The sequence below is a fragment of the Amblyomma americanum genome, chromosome 1 (assembly GCF_052857255.1).
Source record: "Amblyomma americanum isolate KBUSLIRL-KWMA chromosome 1, ASM5285725v1, whole genome shotgun sequence".
Classification (NCBI taxonomy): Eukaryota; Metazoa; Arthropoda; class Arachnida; order Ixodida; family Ixodidae; genus Amblyomma; species Amblyomma americanum.
In genome coordinates, this window is record NC_135497.1 from 419,542,925 (window position 1) to 419,568,742 (window position 25,818).

Here is a 25,818-nt window from a genome sequence, read left to right on the forward strand (position 1 = left end):
ATACAAATTGCTTGTATGCAACTACTTTAGCGCTAGAGCACCCATAGCGCGGTATTAAAGTCAGATTCTTTAGATTTCCAACTGGTTCATAAAAGACCTCCTATGTCAAATGGCATTTAGAAAAGCTGTTTTCCCCTGAATGCTGCTAAGGATCACTTTACTTCATTCAGGAACATGTATATCGACAATATCCTTTAAAGGCATGATTGCTCATATCAACTCTTGTTACCTCACAATACAGTTTTGTGCCTCCAGCATCACTTACTTGCATCATATGTTGAATAGAGTAGTAAAATGATCGCTATTAGTTGAAACCGAAACTCATCATGGGCCTGTGCACTTGTTGTGTTGCATTAAATATGCTTATGTATGAAACAATTTCTTTCAGCTGCGCTTCACATGATTCCAATTCCACCAGAACAAAGGCTGGAACACAACATTGCTCACTGTCTGTTTCTTTCCCAGCAGCTAACAGGCCATAACAGCACATAACAGGTAAGATATAAACGAAAACAGTGCATGTATATGTTCTGGACAATGATTTTGTGTACTACCAACACTATAATATTGTTACGTACTCAGCAGGCACTGAGTCAGTCTGGGGTGTTTATTTAAAAGATTTAGCGACAAGGCGCAGAGCTCAAACCGATCAGACCGACCAGCTTCCTTTTTCTCTACGCTTCTGATCTCCTCTCCTTCGTCGTCTACGCAAAGCACGTTACACTTCCCCCTCCACAGACGAAGCCTCCCACGGCGAGCTAAGCAGTGTTCCGAGGGCTGAAGCGTTTGAGCCGAGCAATATGCACCACATGGGTCTTTCGTGAGCATCGGCCGCTCTCAGTAAGGCGTGAGACAACGTAGTTCAAATCACTGATGCGCTCAAGCACAACAAAAGGGCCAGTGTACTGGGACAGGAGCTTCTGACACAAACCGCGCTTCCGGAGCGGCGTCCACAACCACACTCGATCGCCAGGGTCATAGGAGATGGGCTGGTGGCGAATGTCGTAGCGGTGTTTTAGAGCGTTGCTGAGAGTCCAAAATGCGGAGGCGAGCAATTCGACGTGCTTCTTCAGCTCGGCAGAGTGTAGGGGCGATGGAAGGCTCATCGTAGATAAAGGAAGGATGGTGTCGATGCAGTGGCGGGGAACGCGAGCATACAGGAGGTAAAAGAGGCTGTAGCCAGTTGTTTCATGCCGTGCAGTGTTGTAGGCATACGTAATAAAAGGAAGGACATCATCCCAGTTCTTATGGTCAGAATCTACGTACTTGGCTAGCATAGTGGTGAGCGTGCGGTTTGTGCGTTCGACGAGGCCTTTCGTTTGTGGGTGATACGGTGTCGAGTGACGAAAATTGCATTCGCAGCGACGAAGAAGTGCTTCGACAACATCCGCAGTAAACTGGCGTCCACGATCACTGATGAGAACGCGAGGAGGTCCATGACGGAGAATGAGAAAGTGCAGGAGAAAATTAGACACATCGGAAGCAGTGGCAGACGGTATAGCTGCTGTTTCACAGTATCGGGTTAGGTGATCAACACACACGATCGCCCAGCGGTTGCCACTCGCAGACCGGGGAAAAGGGCCTAACAGGTCGATGCCCACTTGCTCAAATGAAGTGGTCGGAGGTGTGACAGGCTGCCGCTGGCCTGGTGAACACGATGCACGGATCTTGAAACGCTGGCACTGGACACAGCTGGCTACGTATTGTTGAATCGTTTGACGCATTTTGGGCCAGTAAAAACGTTCTTGTGTGCGGTAGAGGGTCCGGACTACTCCCAAGTGGCCTGACGTGGAATCATCGTGCATCAGTGGAAGAACAGGGATGCGAAGGCTTTCCGGCACGACGAGAAGGAACCGTGCACCGCCGGGCGTGAAATTCTTCTTGTAAAGTAAACCAGCGAGAATACAGAAACGGGCAGCAGGGAAATGGTCGGCGGCGTCGAAGAGTGCTTTTAACGTCGTGTCCTTGCGCTGTTCAGTCTTGAACTGGTTAGCATCAGGAAACGTGGGTGAGACAGAAGCGAGGTAGTCGTCGAAGTTGTCGCCATCGCAAGCAGTCGTCGGAAGCGGCAAGCGCGACAGACATATATATATAGTATGGTGGAGCTGCCATAAAAAGAATGTAAACCAATAAGCTCCTGCCTGCACCACTGACGTATAACAGGCTTGACCCAAACGTAAAATAAATGAAATGGCCCGAAGGCAATCCATCGTTTCGCCATCCGTAGGTGGAAAAATAAAAGAAGGGTGGGGGAATGCTACAAGCGACCGATCGCCGGGGGAACGGGCCCGGGGAGACTCCCCTGATCTCCCCTAGGACGTAGCGGAGGGGGTGGGATGTAGGGTATGGAAAATTGGAATTGGGAAAGGGTTATGGGAATTGGGATGGGAATGGGGACAGCGAGATTTTGCTCTGATCCTTCATTTGATATCGACTCCATTTCTGGCCTGCCTGGCCATGACAGGTAGGGCATCGAGCTTTTCCAATGGTGCGACTCCCCCACGGGATGCACGACCACCCATGGCTCCGACCGTCGGAGACAGGAAAGAAAGAAAAAAAAATTCCTAACTTGGGGTCCGCAGCCCCCTGCTCCTCCACGATTTTAAGGGTTGGATCGGACCGGCCGGTTACTAGCCGTCGACTGTGTTTCGCGGTTTTTCAGACTTCGGAAGTGTGTGTGGTGTGGTCCGGCCAACAGAGGCCGAGGTCGTCAGCCTATCGGCGCTTGGCCCTCGGCACCATAACCCGGTAACCCTGGGGGACCCACCTGTGCTACCTTCCAACCACCATGCACTTATTTCCTCGCCTTGCTTGCTCCACACCTACTGAGGAGGTAGTATTCAAGGCCGGGCGCCCGGGCCACGAACCAAGAATCGGGCATAGGGTGAGATAAGCCGGGCCTACTCCACCGGTACTCCACACATCGACGATTTTCGCACTGGTCCTACTGCACACCCTCTACCTCGGCGTCCCCGGTGGTCCCCAAGACCGGGTCAGCCTCGGCGTCCTCAATATGCCACCCATCATAAGCGATCCGCAATGAAACTGCTTCCCCGAGGACATCGATTCCGAGGAGCTCGGGCTGTCGGAACCCCCGCGCGGACCTGGCCTCTATGTAGCCAGAAACCGTGCGTCGGCACGCTACCGCGCGGACCTGACCTCTTCGTAGCCAGAAACCGAGCATTAGTAGCCGTGCACGTTCCCGTGAGCGGAGGTTTTTGACTTTTGACATTCCTTTCCACCGGATTTCGTGGGTCCAACCTGGTCTGCCTCCAGGCCTGCCTCCGCACAGACAACGGACCTCACGATTCGGCTGGCCCTCACAGCCGTGGGCGTCGCTGCAGCTCCCAAGAGGATGGGCCCCGGACAACCCATCCCCACCGCTGGCGTTGCACCGGAACAAAGCCTAGTAGCCGAAACTACACCGGCCCGTATCCGGTGGCAAGGCGTCGGCGTGTTGACGACCGCTTTTGTACACGACAGTGAAGTTGAACTCTTGTAACCGCAAAGCCCAGCGGGCAGGTCGGCCACATGGGTCACGGAGATTCACGAGCCAACAGAGCGAATGATGGTCGGTGACGATGGTAAAAGCATTGCCATACAGGTAGGAACGAATGCGTTGCACAGCAAAAACTACCGCGAGATCCCCTTGTTCGGTAACTGTGTAGTTTCGTTCCGACTTGCTCAACGACCTACTGGCATAAGCTATCACATGCTGATCCCCGCCGTGGCGCTGGATGAGCACGCCGCCAACTCCGGCACCACTGGCGTCGGTGTGAACTTCGATGGGAGCAGACGGGCAATAATGGCGCAGAATGGGTCCCGACATCAGGAGAAATTTCAGATGGCGGAATGCAGACTCACAGTCAGGGGTCCACTGGAATGGCACGTCTTTTTGTAGGAGGCACGTGAGTGGGAAGACGACGTCGGCAAACCGCGGAACAAAACGGCGAAAATACGAGCACAGCCCTAAAAAACTGCGAAGTTCCTTGACTGATTGCGGCGCTGTGAAGTTGGCGACAGCCTCAACTTTCTGGGGATCCGGCAGGACACCGTCTTTATCAACCAAGTGACCGAGGACAATTATTTGACGTTTACCAAAGTGACACTTCTTAGAGTTAAGGACCAGGCCCGCTCTTTCAATGCAGTCGAGGACGATAGCGAGGCGGCTGTTATGTTAGCTAAATGTCTTCCCAAAGATCACATCAAATAACACAAACAAACCTGGCACTTCAGACCACGCAAAATAGTGTCCATAAATCATTCAAATGTGGCAGGTGCATTGCATAGTCCAAAAGGCATGACATTAAATTCATGCAGTCAGTCAGGTGTAATAAATGCAGTGTTTTCTTTGTCGTTCGGGTGCATTGGTATTTGCCAGTACCCTGACCTTAAATCAACCGAGGAAAATTATGAAGCAGAGTGTAGACAATTGATGGCATCGTCTATGCGTGGGAGCGGATACACATCTTTTTTTGTGATGGCATTTAGGCGATGATAGTCTACGCAGAACCGCCACGTATTATCTTTCTTTCTCACGAGGATCACTGGGGCCGCCCAAGGGCTTGAAGATTCCTGGATAACTTCTCGGTTTATCATGTCATGAACTTGGTGTATTATCTCACGTTCGGCTGGTGATACGCGGTAATGCCTTGTCGTATTGGAGGTGCGGATCCAGTATCGTTCACATGATGAATGCGAGAACGGGGAATGGGTACTGGAGGGTCTCTGGAAAAATCTAACACTGTGACATGCTTCGAAAGCAGTCCCACCAAAATGCGACGCTCGGTCGTGGAAAGGGACTTATTAATCATGGCCTGAGCTTTGGACTCTTCACAGGGGTGTCCCGGTTCTTCAAAAGCGTGATCACTGAGCGCCGCAACGGAAACCGACAAGCCTTCCTCGAAATGGGCAAGCTTCGAGCCACGAGGTAACACGGCGGGCTCTTCCGAATAGTTCACTGTCCACAGCGCGGTGTGGCCGCCACTAGTTACGCGGACTACGCAACGGGGCACGAGGACACTCTTCTTGGCACACGTCAGTGCAATGGGTTCCACCACGGCATCGAAGGTATCACACAAAATTTTCGATGAAACAACCGGCACAAATCCGGCAGACATCGCCGGTACAACTGTGTCCTCTGACACAGAGAACGCTCCGAAATCAAGAGAGGAGCTTTCCACAAGAGCCGACATCAGAGTTGCGTCCAATGAAATCCCTCCAGTACGACAGTCTAATGGGCACCACACTGCTGCAAAATGTCAATTCCAAGAATAACGTGACAGCGCAGCAAATTCACTCCTGAACACTTGACCACCGATAATAACGTTCGCAGAACAGACACCAAGGGGAACTAATGTTTCACCCCCAACACCCCGAAACACCACAGCCCGATCCCAACCAAACATTACTTTTCGACCCAAACTATTCTTGAAATTCAAAATCATTATAGATACTGTCGCACCGGTATCTACTAACGCCATAGTTCGAATTCCGTCGATAAGCACTTCAAGTTTGTTCTTTAACATAAACACGGGAAGAGGGATTGATGATATCGGCTCGCCGGCGGTCTCACCTCCATCGGCCGCGCCGTCTAGTTTCCAGGAGGAAGCGAGCGGCGTCGAGGAGATGGTGAGCGTCGTTGACGTGAAGGTGGTGGTGTCAGGCTGCGGTCGGAGGCAGGCGAGGTGTTTCGCAGCAATGTCGCACGGTAGCTACCCTAAGAGGATGTTGGCCTTGGGTGCTGAACTGCCGCATCGGGGTTGAGGGAAGTGTTCGGCCACAGGCGACGATCTGGTTGCATCGGGCCTCGTCGTCGGCAGTATCAGGATATATGTCCGGTCATGCCACAGCGGTAACACACAGGTGGCGGGCGCCAGCGATCAACGTATGATGCTTGCCAAGCGTGGTCAGAACGTTGGTTGTAATCATCTCGAGCCTGCTGTCGCGCTAAGTCGCCTGTGTAGGCACGCCGTCTTCCCACAGACTGGTAGGCAGACTGTACCTCGCGGGGTCTTCGATCGGCGAAGTTCTGCGAAACGCCAGCTGGAACCCAAGAAGTAGATGGTGTTGCGGGCTCTGCCTGCAATGCACAACCATCTTGCTGGGCGTCATCCCGGCGCACGGGGTCTTGATACCGGAGGAGTTCCTCGCGCACAATTTGGCGAATCATGTCAGCCATTGACACTGGAGCAGCGACGTCAACGCTGGCGATAGAGGTGACATTCGCCAGGCGCCCAAATTTCGGCACAATACGACGAAGCTTCAAAGCCTCGAACGCTCTGCAATGATTGATGACGTCGGCCGTCGACTTCAAGCTGTCTTTGCTAATAAGGAAGTTGTATACATCTTCAGCAATCCCTGTAAGTAAATGTCCGACCTTATCTTCTTCAGCATCCGCGGGTTCACTAGCCTGCACAACTTTACGATTTCTTCAATGTACATGGTACAAGTCTCACCAGGTGATTGGGCCCGTTGAAGCAACGTCTGTTCGGCGCGTTTCTTTTTGGCAGAGCCGTCACCAAAACATTTCTTTATCTCTTCTATAAAACGTTCCCACGTGGTAAGAGAGTCTTCATGGTTATCAAACCAAATCAGCGCTGTCGCTTCCAAAAAGAATACGACGTTGGCTAGCCTCACTGTGGCATCCCAGATGTTATAGCGACTCACCCGCTCGTAATTAGTCAACCACTCGTCGACGTCTTCATCGGACATTCCAGCAAAGGTGCGCGGTTCGGGGTGATGCTGCCAGTGGCCCGCCGCGGGTGCTGCTTGCTCGGCGCCGCCGTCCTGAGGCATATCCAGTGGAAGTGGTGGCAATCCGACATCTCTGCGGCTGCGTCGAGGAACAGGGGAATCCGGGGTGATACCCAGCAACGTCCACCACAACTGTTACGTACTCAGCAGGCACTGAGTGAGTCTGGGGTGTTTAAGAGATTTATCGACGGGGCGCAGAGCTCAAACCGATCAGACCGACCAGCTTCCTTTTTCTCTACGCTTCTGATCTCCTCTCCTTCGTCGTCTACGCAAAGCACGTTACAATATGAATAACTGATGTCATGTAAGAGAGAGCTTACAAATAATTTTTGTATATATTGCAACAAGTTTATTTCAAGTTTTAAACTGGCCCTTTACTTCAAGTTTTAAACTGGCCCTTTACTTCAAGTTTTGAACTGGCCATTTATACCACGCGTTTCTCAAGGATTTCATCCAAAATAAGCCGAGCGCCAGATCAGAGGAAACTTGTACACATTGTATCACCGGTGGGTACCCGGTATCACTGGGAATTGAACCCCGCACCTCCCACTTGCGAGGCGGATGCTCAGATCACTAGGCCACTGCTGCGGTCCCCCCACGGATGTTCCTCTCACCAGGCGCTGTTAAAGCCCCCGTATGTATGTTAAATGCATTTTAGAAAGTCATTCGCTTCCCAAGTACCATTTCATCTTTATAGCAAAACCACAGTTCACCTAGCTTGACATACCTGCTGCATACATGCCAGCAGAAGGGTTGCACGTACATGGATCGTTAGGAAAACATAAAGATCAAGCAGAGCCTGCCCTTCATGGTGCATTATACTCTGATCTCGAGCAATGATCAAGATGGGCAGATGGTCATTTCATTGAACACATGCATGTTACATGTGTAAAATCAGAAAGACAAGTAATACTTCAAAATCTTCACCAGTGTTTATTCTTAGAGCAAACATATCATGAAAGAAGTGTTGGATTAGTTATGCTGCGCCTTTTATGGTGAAAGGGGCTTCCACTTTGTGAAAGGCTTAATTTTGGAATAACGGCAGGGTTTAGGCTAGTTTGTTAACCATGTTTAGATTGTAGACGCACTCAAAAACACACTGGAAGATAACGCAGCGTGTGGCCATCTCTTTCTGTATCCTTGTCTTTTTGAGCTCTTTCACGATCTAAATTTAATTTCGCCAGAGAGGAAGGAAAACAATGATATTTAGATTCAGCTACATGCCATAATTAAGGATAGAAGATTATGTTGCTTCAAGTGTACATTGTATCGCTATTGCTCTATTGCAGCACTTTCGTCGTCCTATTGCATTGCAGCGTCTTGACTTTTGTTTATAAATAGGGAAGTCTTTTTTGCATTCGATTGCAGTACTTTAGGAGTTATCTCTGAGTTGCGTGGTAGCGAACTCTCAGATTAACGGTTTGCATTATTACGCCAGCATAACTTGATAAATGTTTCACTGCAGTCTTGTTACTAGAACAGCCTCTCGAAAGCATTCAGCATGGTGGTCCTTGAGGGTTATTGTTCACATATCAAAATGCCGGATCAGCTGTATACTCTTTACATGTACCAGAAACAAGGTACATTTCATGACATGTTGGCTTACGAGTGCTGGAGGACCACACTGGGGATTTCGATGAAACAATTTTCAAATGTGTGCTCGGTATCACTCTGTTTTGCTCCAGTTGTGAAGAGTTTTCCCTTCATTTTTGTTCTGTCAAACAGTCAAGTTCTGGACAATTTGTGATTACCTTTAGCTTGTGTTCTCTTTGTTTTTGAGGTTTAGTTTTTGTGGCACAAGTGCTCCGCTCTATTACTTTTAAGTATAATTTAAAGTTTGTAGGGCACACCATGAAGAATAACATTTCTACTTGAATAATCTGAGTGTTTAAGTCCTTCATTGTTGCTATAGAAACTACGTTAAGGCAACTAGTAGTTTAGCTCCGACTAGAATTTCTAGGAGAACCTCATTAACATTAACACACGGCCGGCAATAAATAGGTATCGTTGTTTGTGCAGTGAAAAACAGTTTTAAAATATTTGTTAACAGCTGTCAGTTTAGGACTGCCCTAAAATATTTTGTGGTCTATGTAGCTCTTCTCTGAGGCGGGATTAATTCTTCTGCACCTGCAGCCTGATACTGCCAAGATACCAATTTTTGGGTGAATTTACATGAATTTTTTTGTCACACTGAGCAAACGTGCCTCATTTTGAAGCATTAAACCTGAGCTGATTTTGAACAGCTCGAGCAGGAGTGTGGAGAATTTCATTATCATCATCGTTTAGTTTCCATTCACCTCAGGACGATGGCCTCTTCCATTGATCTTTAATCTGTGTCTTGCATCAGCTGCATGCCACACTTTCCTAAAAAATCTCCTAATCTTATCTAGTGAGCTTATACTCAGCTATCTCCTTCTATAACTTTCTTCTGTTGAAATTCATTTTGTGGTGATACAATGTGTACAAGCTGATTCCTTGCCTGGTGCTGGGCTTGTCAGGAATGCAATGCTTAGGAAATGTGTCTCTGACCTCACCTTGAGTATTCAAAACTAACTTGTACTAGGGCACTCTGGCCACAGATGCCCTTGTGTCATTAAAGTCCATCATCAAATTTTTTCTGTTGCCCTAAGAGGCCAATAGTGATTCATTCTTCGCATCGTGTGCCCTGGCTAGGTCCCATGTCCTTGTTTTAATTTCTGCCAGAATATTGACAGCTCAGGCTTGTTCTGAAATATGTGTTGCCACAGTCCATTGTTACTGCTAACATTTTCACCTCTGTGTCGTCCTACCCTTCCTGAATTTAATCTCAATCCTCTATGTTAGCCTCCAAGTTTCAAGATGTGACTTTTCTTATGAGCAAAATCACTAGGCGTCTTCAAAACACAGGAATGCCCACTGAGTTCACTGCAGGCAGTTCTGAATCTCCTGATAATTTCTTTCTCATGGTCTAGCTCTCCAAACTCTACTTGGTTTACATAGAGTTTCCTACCACTTCTAATGTTCATTTACTCATCATAGGCTGTTGGTCCCTTTGGATACTAATGGACTTCACTTGTGGTTTCTGCTTACTCTTTTTATGTCAGTAGTTCTTTCTGTGCTTAGGTCCTCAAGCATAGACTGCAATTCTTCCTTGTAAGTACTTAATAACACCATAAACATATCGGAGCTTACTTACTGTTTGTCTTCCACTGCCTAAATTTCGCTCCTGTATACTCTCATTACCTGTTCCTGCTTTTAGGTTTCTTCCATGATTCTTTTTGCTCAATCCTGGTCTTGATAAATTTTCTTCTGCTGCTTAGCTTCAAATTATTGCTTAGGCTAGATAGTTCTGCTGCGAGGTTGGAGAGCTTCGTACTTTGCTGTTTCTTTATAAGCATGTTTGTCTTGTTGAGGTTGATTGGCAGTCCGGTACAGAGCGTGCATGCATCGTTTATGTTAAGAAGTGTGACATGATAGCCTAACACGCCGTATCGTTGCCATTCGAGCTCCCTGTGTACTTGCTTCGTTCCACTGGGGGAAAAATGTTTAGTGGAAGTTGCGATGAGGTGCACTTTTGATTAGACTAGTGGCAAAGGTTTACTGTTTCTTCGCAGTAAAGCACCCCTAACAGCCGAGCACGAGAGCATTTAGACGGCTGTTGAATACTACTCTCAAGGATTTAGCCGCTGTAGCATCACAGGTCTTGTGTAGCATTTCAGATCATGGGTTTGCACTGTCACTGAAGCCTCTTGTATGTCAGTCGCGCCACTGTGCTGCTGTATCTTTGTGCAGTGTAAAAAATATTTTCTGTGATTATGCTACATGCACGGGTTCATGTGGAAGTAAATATTTTGTGTCGCTTCAACCGGGTGATGCTGCAAAAAGAACACAAGCTCTAGTACATGCTGCGAAAGCCTTGGCTTGTGTAACCAAGTGTGAGGAGAATTCTATTATGGCAGGAAGTCTTGCATTCCAGTCTTTAAATTCCTTTTTCGTAAAAAGAATGATGAGAGATTTCATGAGCTACAGCTCTATTTCATTGCTTGCTCAGAAAAGCGTTGATTTTTTAAGTAAGCATTCTACTGTTCAAGTAGCAGCATCAGCATGCCTCAGAATTTTAGTCTTGAAGAGCATTGCTTTGTTTTTATTCTTTCCGTTTACGCAGCATGCAATGTTGAGTCTAAATGACACTTTAGCATTTTTTTGTGTTCTCCAAAGCAAATTTTATGTGGTCAAATTCAGAAGTACCTTGTATTTACCTTACATGCTGACTATTAATGCAGAAGTATTTATATGCTATGCTAGACATCAAATCTGCATCCTTCAGAGTGTGTATAGAAGCTTGTCTCCAGACTCTTGCCTTCCAGGAGTTCTTGGGGGTTTCATATGTCTGCTTGGTGTTGGAAGTGACAGCTTTCACTGATAATGATATGCATTCGAGACACGTTCTGCATATACAGTTAGGCTGGAACGAATTGCGAACATACATGCCATGTACTTTTCTACTTTGCATATAGAAAGTGTTTATAAATGTGTACTTGTCCTCAAACTGGAATCAGACCAGCTGCATACTCAAGCTGAAAGCACACAAGTGAAATATCTTGTTTTGTTCATAGGCGCTCTTTGCATTTCATTCCAGCCTGATTGTGCATTTCTGCCATAACAGAAACAACGTCTAAACGAGACATTCTTGCGGCAAATCATACGCATATATTTTAGACAGATGCGTGAAGAAAGGTGCAGCTACAAAAATTGCATACTTGGTTATTCCTCATGCTATTTTTCTTTCTCAGGTGCTTAGAACAACGTTCAGCTACATTGCATGTTTTATTGTTACTACTTCTCTGTTAATATTACACTACAGTCGAACTCGAATACATCGAACCCGCATATTTCGGATTATTGGCGATATCAAATACAAAGATTATCCTCTTGAATGTACTGTGCAAAAGAATTGGACAGTTGCGTAGTATTTCGAACGCCGCACTGGACGCCTGGAAGGTGCGCTTTCCACAAAGACACTCGTATCTTCGATTGCACAAACGCGCAGCACGGAGGCGAGCGGCGACGTTCGCAAGCCATGCCTCCTCGGAAAAGAGAGAAAATCGGTCAAACCGCTCATAAGTGATCGCAGCGCCTCCTCACTGGTGAGGGAGACAAGAGAACTGGAAAGAGCCAGGCAGTGGTTGCGCCCGCAGAGCCACAAGTGGCACAACTGCCACTAACGGCGCATTTCTGCTGAGTTTTCTTCCTCTCTCTCCTTCATTTCGCTTTTTGCCTTTGTCATTCTTTCGCTGACTCATGCACTCCACCGATGCCAGTCGAATACATTGGACAGTGAGGGGCTGTCGCATTTTTCTTGTGCGCCTTTTTGTTTTTAATGTGCCAATTGTAGCGTGCCTGACTGCTGTCATTTAGTGAGCTTACGGACGTAAATAAGAGAAAGAATCTAGACTTCGCAACAAGGCCTGAGGTGACCCGACGAGTCGAGAATGGCGAAAAGTCCTCCGTGGCACATGCGTTCGGCATTCAGCAGAGCACTCTTAATACACTGTTGAAAAACACGCCGGACATCACGATCAAAGCAGGTCAATAAAGTCACCTGGGGACATGTCGTTAAACCCTGCTGCTTTCGACAAAGTCAAGAAGGCGCTGTATCCATGGTTTCTCAAAAGTCTGAGCGAAAAATATCCTCATGGATGGCCCCATGTTAATGGGGAAGGCCGAACAGTTTGCCACGGCCATTGGCGAAGAAAATTTTTGCGGTGGTACTGTTGCAACGGTTTAAAAACCGCCACGGCATTGTGGGAAAAGTTATTTCATGCGAAAGTGGGGCTGCCAGCCGCCAGGAGATGCAGCAGTGGCTTTCAGAGGAGTGGCCGAAGATCGCTGCAAAGTTTTCACCTGCCGAAGTCTTCTGTGCAGACGGGACTGGTCTCTTTTGGCAAATGCTGCCGAATAAGTCACTCGATCTCTGTGGGAGATCATGTGACGGGAAGAAAATGAGCAAAATGTGTATGGCGGTTTAGTTACGGAAAAAACTGCGTCCATTTGTTATTGGAAAGAGCATGCCATCACGCTCTCTCAGAAATGGCAAGCAGCTTCCCATCCACTACAAGTGTAATAGAAAGGCCTGGATGACACGCCAACTTTTTTTTGAATGGCGTCAGGCTCGGGACGCCGAGTTGAGCAGGTCGGTATGCCAAGTATGCCTTCTGTTAGACAACTGCTCGGCCCATAAAATGACATGCATGCTGCAGAATATTGAACTGAACATAGCGAGACTGCAGCTCATGGACCAGGGCTTTCAAGGTAGGCTACAAAATTCAGCTTGTTGAGCGGCTCCTCATAAACCTCCTCATGGGAACTGATCTTAGGAGTGACCTGCTCGGCGCCATCCAGATAATTACCGGCGCTTGGTTCGACATAAAACAGGGCACGGTAGCCAAATGTTTAGGCAAAGCAGGCCTTGAAGTGGCTGGGGATGAATGTCCTGAAGCTTTGGATGACGGCAATTAATGCTTGGAGGACACGTTTCGTGACTTGTCTCATTTTCCCGGCGTCGTCTCGTCGGAACTTACTGTTGATGACTTGTAAACGCTGACAGTGAAGTTCAGGCTGTAGGAGACCTTGCTGATGACATTGTGGTCGGAATAGCTGGCGCCCAAGAAGGCGATTTCAGCAATGACGAGGACAACTGTGTTCCAGAAGAGATGCGTCCGTCCACAGCCGCTGAACTGGCGCCAGCATTCAGCCTCATTCGGCATTGTTGCGGCGAAGTGGAAGGTACGTGGCTGCCGTGCCTGGACACTGCCGAGAAGATCGCCACTAGCGTTTTCAACTTCATTACTCACAGCAAAAAGCAGTCGAAAATGGTTTAGTTTATGGTTTATAGGGTTTAACATCCCAAAGCGACTCAGGCTAAGAGAGACGCCGTAGTGAAAGGCTCCGGAAATTTCTACCACCTGGGGTTCTTTAACGTGCACTGATATCGCACAGTACACGGGCCTCTAGAATTTTGCCTCCATCGAAATTCGTCCGCCGCGGCCGGGATCGAACCCACGTCTTTCGGGCCAGCAGCCGAGCGTCATAACGATTCAGCCACGAAAATGAGTAATTTTTTCCGTGAAATAAAGGGCTTTCACGTTGCATGCCCGAACTTTGTGGTACATGACTCCTGCGACCCGTAAGCTATACTTTTCCATGTTCTTGAGTGCTGTTTGAGCCTCTATCTGTATACTGAATTTTCACTATATCGAACTATTTTTCGATCCTTTCAGAAATCGATATATCCTGTTTCGAATGTATTAGTCTCAGAGAACTTCCGTTCAACTCAATGATCCTGCTGTCTCCCAAGAGGAAGGCACAAGCCACAGGCATCACGCCTATGGCTGATTCACCGCCCTTATTCCTCGTTTTTGTTTCACTCGGTAAGTTATGCTATTAATAATTATAATCACTTATTGCACAGGTATATTGAAAACATAATTTGGATTAAATGAGGTCAAGTTTTCCATCCTGCACAATGATATATATGGCTCGTCTTGTATGTCTTTACTTATTTGGTAATGTTTATTTTGTGCTCACTGTCTAAACAACCTTATTTCCCTAACATATCCGAAGTCCTATAGCGACCTTCCTTCCCCCTGGCTCTTTCTCTTTCAGTCATTCCTCCTCTTTCCTTTACACTGGCCATTGTCATAAGCCTGCTGTGGGAATTACAGCCAGCACGGGGCTCTTTTTTTCATGGAACTTGCACTGCTACTATTAACACTAATAGTACTGTATCAGTACTTTTCTGATACTGCATTTTTTGATATTTATAAAGTAGTTGGCTAAGGCAATGGCAGCAGTGTTGGATATCACAATATATTATTCATATATCTTGCATGCAATATATCAGTATGTCCACTATTACCCTACCCTCTATTTCATTTCAGTCATTTGGCTATAGATGTTTTGTGCTTCGCTCCTAGTTTAGGCCACTGAAACTAAAGCTTTGCTTTCTGCTTCGCACGTAGAATCTTCAATGAATGATGCTTGTGTTTTGTGAGCAGGAGGCAGCGTTAAATGGAGTCATGAACTTTTCTTGGAAGGGAATACAGCCGATCTTCCGGCATCTCGCTGGCTGGCCCCAGTCTGATTGCGCCGGTCACAGCAAAACTGTTTCAGCTTCTTTAAACATTTATAGTATGCTCTTGCAATAACATGGTTGGAAAATCTTGCGATCTTAAACCTTAAAATCTGCTCTTGGAAACTAGTCGTCATGCTGTGAAAGCATAAATTCATCAATTCTGACCCCAGGCTAGAAAGTGCAATGCTATCTTTCACTAGCTTGGAAAGGTCGACCTCTAGCCAGGTAGCAGCTTAACACTCCTAGGTGAATAGCGGCATCACACAAGGCGTGTGCAGAGCATCGAGATGAGGTCCAGAAACCACAGCTCTTTTTGTTAGGACATTTGGTTCAAGGTAAACCTAAGATAAAGGCCTTGCTCCTTAAACAACTTACGAATATGTACAGGTCCCAAGCTATCACAACCTTTATAACAGACCATAAAATGATCGACATAGCGAAAGATTTTTTCCCTTAGACCATGCACGTTCTTGACACTTATTCTATCCACCCTGAGTAAGGAAATATCGCTTAGCACGAGGCCAACCTTCGAACCACTACATATACCAGATTTTTGAATACATACCGCACCGCAATACACTACAAACAAGCTCTTCAAATAAATGCTATTCAATAACATGCTCTTCAGATAAATTTCAGAAAAGGATTCATGCAACATTTTGGCTCTAGTTATTTGCCAAACCATCTTTATACTTCGCGTCTTGGTGATCCGTTTTTTGTACTCTATTTGCAGTGTAGTTGAGTATCTTAAGAATGACAATGCATTGAATTTTCTTGAGGTTATTGTCGTTGTAGAAATATTTTATTCTATCCGGCATGAAGATCTGGTGAAAAGCTTGTGAATGTGCATATCGGAGTACAACGATGAGCATGTGTTTAGGAACAGGTGTGTAATATAAGTCTTTTTTGGCACTTACATCCTTTTTTTAACAAAAGAGCATGTTTGTGGAGTATGGCAGTGCGGTATATGTTCAAAAGTGCCAAATGTATCGATTCAAAGGCTGCCCTTGTGCTAAGCAATATTTTCTTATGCAGGGTGAACGAAATGAGTGCCAAGAAATTGCATAGGCTGGGGGAAAAATTTTTCGCTACATCTATGATTTTCTGGTCTTTTGCAATGGTTGCGATAGTGTGGTACCTGTACATATTGTGAAGTTGTTTAAGGAGGAAGGCCTTTGTCTTAAGTTCACCTTGGAAAAAAATGTCCCTAGAGAAAGAGCTGCGGTTTCTGAACCTTACCTTGATTTTCTGCGCACGCCATACGTGCTGGCGATATTCACCCAGGAGTATTAAGCAGCTACTTGACTGACTGATGGTCGAACCATTCAACGCTAGTGAAAGACAGCATTTCGTCGTCTAGTCTAGGCTCAGTACTGATAAAGCCATGCTATCACAGCGTGACAACTGGTTTCCAAGAGCGGATCTTATGGCTAACGAAAGCATGATTTCCCAACCATGCTACTGCAGGAGCGTGGAATAAAATGTTAAAGCTGGGCGTATAAGAATGGGCAAGTTTGTCCGACATGCTAAAGTTAAGAATGGTGCAGTATCAAGTAATGAGGACAGCAGGAGAACACAATCACGCACAAGTGCCAACCTTGGAGCTGATACAGAATCAAAGTGCTTGACATTCAGCATTGGCAGCCAAGGTTCGCGCTCGTTCAATCTTTAATATTCAAATCCGTGTTTCCTCGTTTTCTTGACTTGCAACGCTTAATGTCAAGCACGTGCTCTTGGATTCTGTATCCGCTTCAAGGTTGGCACTTGTGCGTGAGTGTGCTGTCCTGCTGTCCTCGATACTTGATGCTGCGCCATTCTTCCCTTTAGCATGTTAATGCTGAAACCCCTGCGCAGAGACTGGCAGGATCAGGCCGGGTCCAGTCAGTGAGATGCGAAAAGAGTGACTGTGTTACTGTACACACATAGATTGTTGCAAAATTTGAAAAATGTGACCAGAAGTTAAGACGTAAAAATGGTGTTGTCGGCCCCTAATAAGTTGTCTACAATCTGTGAAATTGTTAATAATTTTGTAAATTTCGTTAGGGATACCCACGTGTCGAGTGAAACATGGCAACATATATGTGCCTTGCAAAATGTATGTGGTGTGTCGGATACCATTATCATGTGGTTGGGTTTATGCTGCTGAAGCTGAAAGATGTATCAGTGTAAGACTACAGGTGCACAAGAAGTATTTGGATATTGGTAGGGTTTCTAACTTATCAGTACACTGCAACGAATGTGAAGTCTCCTAGCCATTCCTTTCGGCAACACGCATTTTGGTGATGCGTTCGGAGCAGATTAATCGAAAAATTATCCAGGCTAGACACATCTTATGACTCGGTGACGAATGCGTGAGTGGTGTGCTTTCCATAGCGCTAACACGCAGCGAGTTCGACTTTCTAGATGAGAGGAATGTTAAGGGCGATCTTTTACATAGGTTGTGATGTAGCTTATGTGTATTGTCCGATTTGTGGTGTTGTTTGGCTTTTCTATATACTTCCTGTTCACCTCAATAAACTTCAATTGCGAGTGGGCGCCTGTTTTGTCTCCTTTCTCGTCCCTACTCATGCTGATAGATTCACGTATTTGCAGAGTAGTTAGCTGAATTGTGTACTTGAAGAGGCTTGCGAAAAAAACAATAACAGGAATTTTCTTTCCTTTATGCAGAATGGAAGGTGAAATTTGTTTCACATAGATAAATGCTTGCAGCATGAAATTCAATTCGGAAAGGTGAAACACGGTAAATTGTACATTTTTGTGCAAGAGTGCTGATGCTTGCATGCAACTGAAATCATTGGTTCAGGTTATCTGGCTAGCTTCCTTCTTCCTTGCGGCAGATATTTTGAAACAATACTTTGCCAGGTTTTTTCAATCAAAATTTATAAGAACATAATAACTGCACCAAAATTGCTAATCGTATATGAGAAAATTCAAGGCGTGATGATCATTGGTATTGTTTAGTCTGGGGCAGTACAATGAGAATTACATTGTATATAATAAAGTTAAGTATGACCAGTCTAACATAAACAAAACTACTATTTTTTGGTAGAAAATTTTACTAGCGAAGTGCTGGAGCGGCATGGCATGATAAAGACGTAGACAGCGTGCATTTAAATGTACCTGTATTCATGATGGCACGTGAAGTTGCGGACAGTGCTTCAGGCAATTGGTCAGTACCTTAGTGCTGTGCTTCTCCTTATGTAGCCAAATTATGTTCTTAATCTAATAAGAATGTATCTGAAAATGTGAGCAAGAATTGAGTAGCATTTAGATATTCTTGCACGAGATACCATGGTGATAATTGGTTATTAATGATGTGTCTCACATGTACACTTATGTGCTAAATATATAAGCATGGCGTGCTAGCTGAGTGCGTCCGATGTATGAAAAAAATATAGCCAGGTTACTGCACGACGCGTGGAGCAGCCCATTGTAGCACATTCACGCTTCATGGAGTGGAGAATGAAAGCAGTAAATAAGTTAAGAGTAGAAAAAGCAGCACAAACCGCAGGACCATGAAGCTGACACCCACTGACCCTGATGACACTTTGTGCATGAAGGGTGGTATGGAGTTGCCTGTCATGTCATGCAAGGCGGAGGTCGCACAGGACGGGCGTGAAACACGAGTCGATGCAGACACCGCCTGTCATTACGTAGTACTCACTGTAGAACTCAACGAGCAAGAAGCAAAGGTAACAGCTGCGCATGGCCTTCTATGCTTTCGCTTGACATATACATCATTGCAGCATGTGGCGAGGAAAAGTACATACCCTTGATGTCAAGTGACAGTCCCCTCACAGAGCCCGGTAACAGCTCACCGAGGTGATCTGATACATCTACAGGGCACCTCATGAGAAATTCTTAGGCTTCAGAACATGGAGCCCTTGCAGATACTGTCTTAAAGTTTGTTGCCACATAGACCTCTTCGTAATTTGACCCTAAAATGCGAGCCTTCCTTTAGTGTCACAAAAAAAGGCCTAGGACATGGGTCTTTTTTTTTCTGCTCCATCAGAGCCAAAATGTTTGCTAGCGAGATGCTTCGCGGATATGGAATTATTTCACAAAATGTCAAGGAGACTGAAGCTGCGCGAAGCGGTACCAGTAAAAAACGTAACAAAGCTGGTGAAGAAGCAGAAAGACTAATGCCTTCATCCTTCTTTTGCATCAGACACATGAGGACACTTCGTCTTTCTGGGTCATCATTATGAAAAGGTTCCCATGGGAACGACATTCGGTTAAATTTCTGCAAAGAGCCCTTTCTGGAAACTTGAGCATTCTTTCCTCGTGAGGCACACTGCAGAGATATTGGCATACTTTAGTCAGCTGCAACCGGTTCCTGTGACTGCCTTTTCACTGACATCAGATATTAGTTCATCTTCTTGCGCATGCTATGATAATGAAAACTGTGAGTGAAAGCATAAGGTTTGGGGAAGTGTGCTTCTTGATTGCTTGTAGGCACGTGTCGGGTACCCACCAGTGATAAAATGGATACAAGCTTTCCCCTGGCCTGGTTCTCGTCTTCTTTAGGGTGAAATGCTTGGGAAATAGGTCTTTGATTCCACCGTGAGATGAACAAAATACCTTGTGCCATGGCGCTCTTTGGCCTCAGGTGCCCTTGCGCCATAAAAAAATCACGATCATCATCATGCTTGTGGGCAAGAGTCCGGCCTTTTTAAGATGTTACCAATGCTCCTTGCTCGCTAAGTTGTGCATTGAGTACTATGTACTGAAAGGCATCTGCATTGAATTGTAATTGGCACCCATCCTGAGCTACTCTCTATTTGCACAAAATGATAGACAACCGCATGTATTTTCTTGCACAGTGCCGCCAGGGCAAGCGCATTCTTTCTGCTTCTTTCTAGACCTGTGGTTTTAGTGTTTACTGTCAGGAAAAATGAATTTTGGGCAATGAAACTTAACGGTTTGGTTCTCAGTAAATGACTTTTGCACGCTTCTGCAAAAGCCGATTGTTCAATAGCGGAAGGTTCAAATGCACTTGTGAAATTTATAATTGGGGTTGTGTGATTACTAGATCAAGATTTTTTAATGCTTTTCAGATCGATCCGACAGCAATGCGCAGAGGTACAATGTGTTTAGTTTGTCCTCAAAATAAAACGTATTTACTTGCATTCACCCAAACACCACTCCTTCAGTCTAAGCTGCATTCTTTGCACGTATGCAATACATAATATGCGTAAAGGAAAGTCTTTTACATAATACTTATTTCTTCGGCACCTGGACGGCTATATCTGCAGTGAACATTGTGGGCAGAAGCTATACGAAGACGCATATGCTCTAGATGAAATGACTCCCGAGTGAACGAAAGAATTGTGGATACACATTGTTTAACATTTAATAAGAAAACCGCAGAAGCATTCGTTGCGAAAAAACAATTTTGTTCTCGTGCATAGCATAGCGTAACATTCCGTTACTACGATTGTGACAGTCGTAATACGGAGTCTCTCTTTCTGACATTTAGTCCGTAGCTCATGGTGCAGAAAACCCTCCGTCAAGGCATTACCAGCGGGTTTCTCTGTACAGTGGAGCATTTTTTTTTTTTACAGTGTAAGTGAAGTTGCGACAGTGCGCTGTCGCCTCTCGAATGACGCTCCTGAAGCCCTTACGTTGATTCCATGGCATCTCCTGAAAACAGCCTTCGAGCGTGCACCTACGCACAGAGAGGCGCAAACTTTGCTATTTCAGTCTTTTTATAACCATATCTGTTTTGGATAATTCAGGACGCAATCAACTGTTTTCCGGCGCGGCTATCGTACTGTTCCTTTTTTTTTTTTTGGGGGGGGGGGGGGGGGGGCACTCACAGCGGCCATAATCAACGACTGCAAAGAGAGCAAAAACAAGCTGCACAGAGCGTCGCGGCTGCGAGGGCCGCGCGTGAGCGGTTGCCCGGACTCTGCGCGGCGGGCTTTCAAGCCGTCGGGACTGCATCATGTCGCACAGCAGCCTATTGATGCCATCGGCATGCGCTCCGCGAGTCCAGCCAGTTTCCCGCAAGGTGGTTATACAAGATTGCAGCTTATTTTATAGCCTTCTTGCTTCCTCCGTTCTGCCCTTCATATACTACGTGGCAGAACTGGCATTCGGTCGACGGAAGCGTGATCATACTAAAGATATTGAAAACTGCCCACGCCAGCTAGCATGGATTACAGCAGCGAAGCATTAACAAGAACAATGAGCCACATTGCATCGGCTTGCGCAAAGGGCCACCGCGAGAGTATCCCTGGCACTAATTAGCAACCGCTGTCGCACCGAACAGCGCTGCCTGCTGATAAGGCGAGGTCTCAAATTCATCCAGGAGAGCGATCTGCCGTCGATCGTGACGCGCAAGCGTACTACGTTATGCGCAGCGGTTCTGGACCTCAGCGTGATTCTCTCCGCGCCTGTGCATGTTCTTATAAGTACGGTACTCACCGACAGCCGCGGCTGTGGCAAGCGGGTCGTCGCAACTGGCTCCGCCGCCCAGAGACATCACAGGCGACCGACGAGAGGTGAACAACCCGTCCATTCTGATGCACTGAACACTCGCTTGTGTGCCCGCTAGCGACGTGTTGGCCACCGGGGCGTCCAACTGATTATTTCTGCCGCGCCGTCTGTCCTTGGAGGGAAGTGATAGGGGCTGCATGAGGGAAAAACAAGGGGGGGGGGGGGGGGGGGGAGACAACGAAAGCCCGATAAGGCAAGGACTCTTTCGGCTTCTCCTTCTATAAATGTCAGGCTATGCTCTACGCAAGTGCGATAAAGGTGCTAGGTGCCACAAAATAAAGACCAGACATTGGTGCGGAGAAGAAGGCGTGAAAGTTCAACTGAGACATATTTGATTCAAAATACTAACTCGCCTTCAAAGCCGCTGTTGAGGGCACCACCTCGCCTGCTTCCACTAGTGGTTCGCAGGTGTTTTCATAGCACCGTACATTACCACTGCTTTACTTGCCGTTTCTCAGATACGAATATAGAGGTTAAATTTGTTTGTTTGAATGACTTTAGAGTGGATGATTATATTACGTTTTTATGGCACAAAAGCATCTATGGCCTCCAGGTGGTATCATGCTCGTTATCAAATCTTTTTTTCTGGTGGAGGGAAGCTACTCCTTTGTAGTTTAAAGTAATTTGTATTGTCGTGGTATGATGCTGGGTCGTTCTTTGAGAAACTCTCAGTATTTACCGCGTTTCCTGCTCGGCTGACGAATACTCGAGTTTTGATGTGTGCTGCTTTGTTACAAGGGTTCCCCGAGTGAGCGGGGACCCATATCAACTCAATAGTTGTAAGTTTTTATTTGACCCAGTATGTTGATTGCTGCCTGAGAAATCCTGCCCCGGCCTGGCATAACTGCGTACGGCGAATTTAGAGTCGCTTAGTATAGTATCTGCGGTAGTGTTATTGATGGCAAGGGCGATAGCCGCCTCTTCTGCCGTTTCTGAGGTTCTCGCTTTTGTAGTGCCGGAAGCAGTCTGCCTTGCGTGTCCACAGCTGCTAGTGCGAGCGCTTGTTATACAATAAATTGCGAGGTACATTTGTAGAATATCCTTGCAGAACCGGAGAGTGCAGGGCAGCCGGGCGGAAGTAGACACTTTCTGCGCCTGGCGGCAGCTCCAGGGCATGCAGCGTAGATATTTTTCACCGTACACCTTTTTTGTCTATTCGATCTGTCCATACTCGCATGACAAATTGCCTTCTTCGAGTTCTAGCAACCTAGGCCGTGAGCGTGAAAGATTTTAATCTCTCTCGCTCTAAGGGAGCGTGCCATGGAATTACTCTTGCGAAAAAAAGTTGCATCAGCATGTCGCCCACAAGGCTGGGCGGCCTTCTTCAGCCGCCCCCCTCCCCCTCCCTCCAAAAAAAAAACGAATTATGTTCCCTCCGGCTCCGTCCGAAAGGAAATTTCACGTTATGTGCCTGACCATGCGCTATATGTAAGGAATCATTCAGAATAGTTTCGGTTAAAGGAGGAATTCGTTTTTTTTGCGCAGAAAATTCCGCATGAAATCAGGGGTGCTTTTTCTTCAAACTCCGGCACTATCGGTGTATGTTCGCCTGACCGTATACAGATGTAAATTACTTAACACTTGTTGAATGCATATCAGAGTGTGAACGCCTTGAATTTTAATCCGGTTCACGCTCTCTTCACATCTTGTGAGGCAGTTTGATGAAAACCCGCGCTGCAAGTGTCAGCGAGTGGGATGGCGTAACAGCGACAGCGAGTGTGATATGTGAGCTTATCGCCATCAAGCTGCGCGTAGACCACGAGGAAAGCCGTAGTAGAGGGCTCCGGATTGTTTTAAACCACGTGGCGATTTCCAAATTTCACTCGAATCTCACAGCATACAACGACTTTTCCATTTCGCATTCTCCAAAATGCGGTCGCCGCAATAGTGATCTTCTGGACGGCAGCAAGCATAAATCTGTGTGCGCACACGAGCTTGATAAGCGCACGATCTTATTTATTTTAACATAATTAAAATGAAACAGCCCAGGAGGCTTCTAAAATAGTAATTGCGCTGCACAAGGAATACTGTGTTCTAATGAGTCGGATCGTATTTTTTTTTTATTATTCAGTCAGTTCACTGACTGAAAAATTGAAGATGTTTTGTAGCTTTTCTAAGACAACACTGGCGGGATTGAAAAATTTAAAAACCACACGTTTCGCTGACCACCTCAGAAAAACGGTTTCCCGAAATACCATCTCTGGATAGCTTCTTTTAATGCCGTTCAATGCCTGAGAGTGCGAACTCGAAAAGGCGAATTTTGCTTCCGATAACTGGATGATATGCTCATTGTTTTTTATTTAGTAAGCAAAACAGCACTTTTTTGGGCCGCTGAAAGAAAGGACGCCGCCACTTGGCTGCATTTGCGCCCATAGGATCGGGAGCAAAATGACGAAAACGCAAAACGCAGCGCCCAATAAAACGAACAAAATATGCCGGGACAAGGATGGAAACACACTATGCGAGGACCGAACTGAGGTCTGTTCACAAGACACATTGTGTTGAAAGCTCTAATGCAAAGGCGGAGAGTGTTCGCCTGCTTCAATGAGAAAACACCCTCTTACAGTCAACTGTGCTTATTTTTAGAAAAGCAAGGGTATCATGGTAGATATGAAGTCCAAAGTCTGGTCATACAGCGTGGATCACAGTCATATTTTCGAGACACGAGATACGCGAAGACGCCTGCGAAAATACGAAAAACTAAAAATGTGGATGAGGCAAGCGATGAAAAGCTACGTTTCGACATGCTGATGCTAAACCGAAAGGTTGTGACCTGTCGCAATTAAAGGCAACAAGTCTTCCTGGTTTGGAAATGGTGACGCCCTACTTAGATAAAGAAGGGTTCCCGACGGAAATTTGTTGCCGTGGTGATAAACTACCAAAGCATTGCATTAAAATTCGGTCAGCTTGCCAGCTTAGTGCAGTTTGTGAAGGCTGATGCGAACATAAAATCATGAATTATCTGCTTGTGAGGTTTTTCCAGGAGGAATTCATCGCTTATTAAAAACACAGGTCCCGCATTGGCGGGCAGTATTGTTGCTCATACATGCTTGAGTAGGATTTTTGGAACAAGACCGAATGTAACTTACATGGAGGAAAAAAAATGAGGAGGGAGCATCCGGCAGGAAAGTTGAAGGCTAGTCGTAAAAAGTAAAAATGCATTAAAAGAAGAGAGTCGGTCCCCCTGTGACCACGCCACGTGATAGCATGCGGTGACATCTAGCGCCGCTGGGCGCGCGTATGCGCGGACTAGCGCGGAAGACTGACTGTAGATCAACCTCCTTGCTGAAGACGGCCACGCCACGGGCCGCGCAGACACGCTCACTAAAACATACCAACACCAAAATACTAAGCACTGACTGGAAGAGCGAAAGAACGGGGAGGAGGAAACGGCTTCTCGAGCGCTTGGGTTCCGAAGGCCGGCCGCTTGGCGTCGCGCTCCCTCCTGAGTTTTTTTCCTCCATGGTATCTTGCGTAGATACGGCGTAACGTAGACCAATTCTATGCCTATGCTTAAAGCGACATCCAGCACCGGGGAATATTATGACAATATGTGCATATGTTTGTAGATATTTACCTATACTGACAATAGCGAGGGCAGAACTCCGGGTTTTGGCAGCTATTTTTAAATTGGCAAAGGAAATGAAGCCTGAACCAAAGGCTTCACTGTGCTAAGTTAAAATTTCGCGGCTCTCGAAGTAGTCGTCCAGAGTTGATATACTAAGCGTTATGAGCAGGACAGAGTGCCATACACAAAATTATATTTTCTATTTTTGCTGGAGGAAGTTTAATAAGCCTTAATTTTTTCCTCTCAGAACTATCCCCTGCATCGTCCACAATTTAACCATACTTTCTCATAATATCTAGTAAGGTTTCCAGAAAACCAGAGTGCCCCTATGCTCCCAGTGGCACTACTATCGGCATTCCGGGAAAAGCGGTTGACGGCATCTATATATTTCACAATTTTTATTTTGTTCAAAGTATACATAATTCAAACCACTCCAGTTTCAATAAAACCTACGCTTCTTGGTTAGCGTCCCGCTCACTATTGACACTCAGCGCCGCCTATGCGACACTGCTAATACGGCAGTCGCCGTCTCCATAGAGTTTTATAGTTTTGCCATACGAACTATACCAGGTGTTTCAGCGAACACTCAAAAATTCCTAACTATAAAGAGCTGAAAGTAGGAAGAAAATTTTTTGAAGGACGAACTGTCAGCTGCGGTTAACGTTAGTTTTATACAAATCATCTTAGGCTGATAATTAACTAAAATGAATGAATAACCATTTTAATTAACACAGTGAGGTAGTTAGTAAAAATGAGGATTTCGATGTCACTGACAATGCTCGGGGACACCTTTCGTGCCTATGCAATGGAAACGATGGGCGCGAAGCGCAGGGTAGGTATACGTAGCAGGAGGTAGCGATTGTCAGGTGTGCAGATGGGA

The 25,818-nt window shown here is 46.2% G+C and overlaps 1 protein-coding gene and 1 pseudogene across 1 annotated transcript in view; both read right to left on the reverse strand.

The window, feature by feature from the left end:
• The window catches only part of LOC144115837 (glutathione hydrolase-like YwrD proenzyme), an 82,929-nt gene extending 61,471 nt beyond the window's left edge, over positions 1 to 21,458 (reverse strand). The window contains exon 1 of the mRNA XM_077650339.1: positions 21,299 to 21,458. Coding sequence (XP_077506465.1) covers positions 21,299 to 21,392 — 94 coding nt within the window. The 5' untranslated portion in view covers positions 21,393 to 21,458. The remainder of the gene's footprint in view (positions 1 to 21,298) is intronic.
• Positions 5,825 to 6,820, reverse strand: LOC144116501 (uncharacterized; annotated as a pseudogene).
• Positions 21,459 to 25,818: the final 4,360 nt, after the last annotated feature.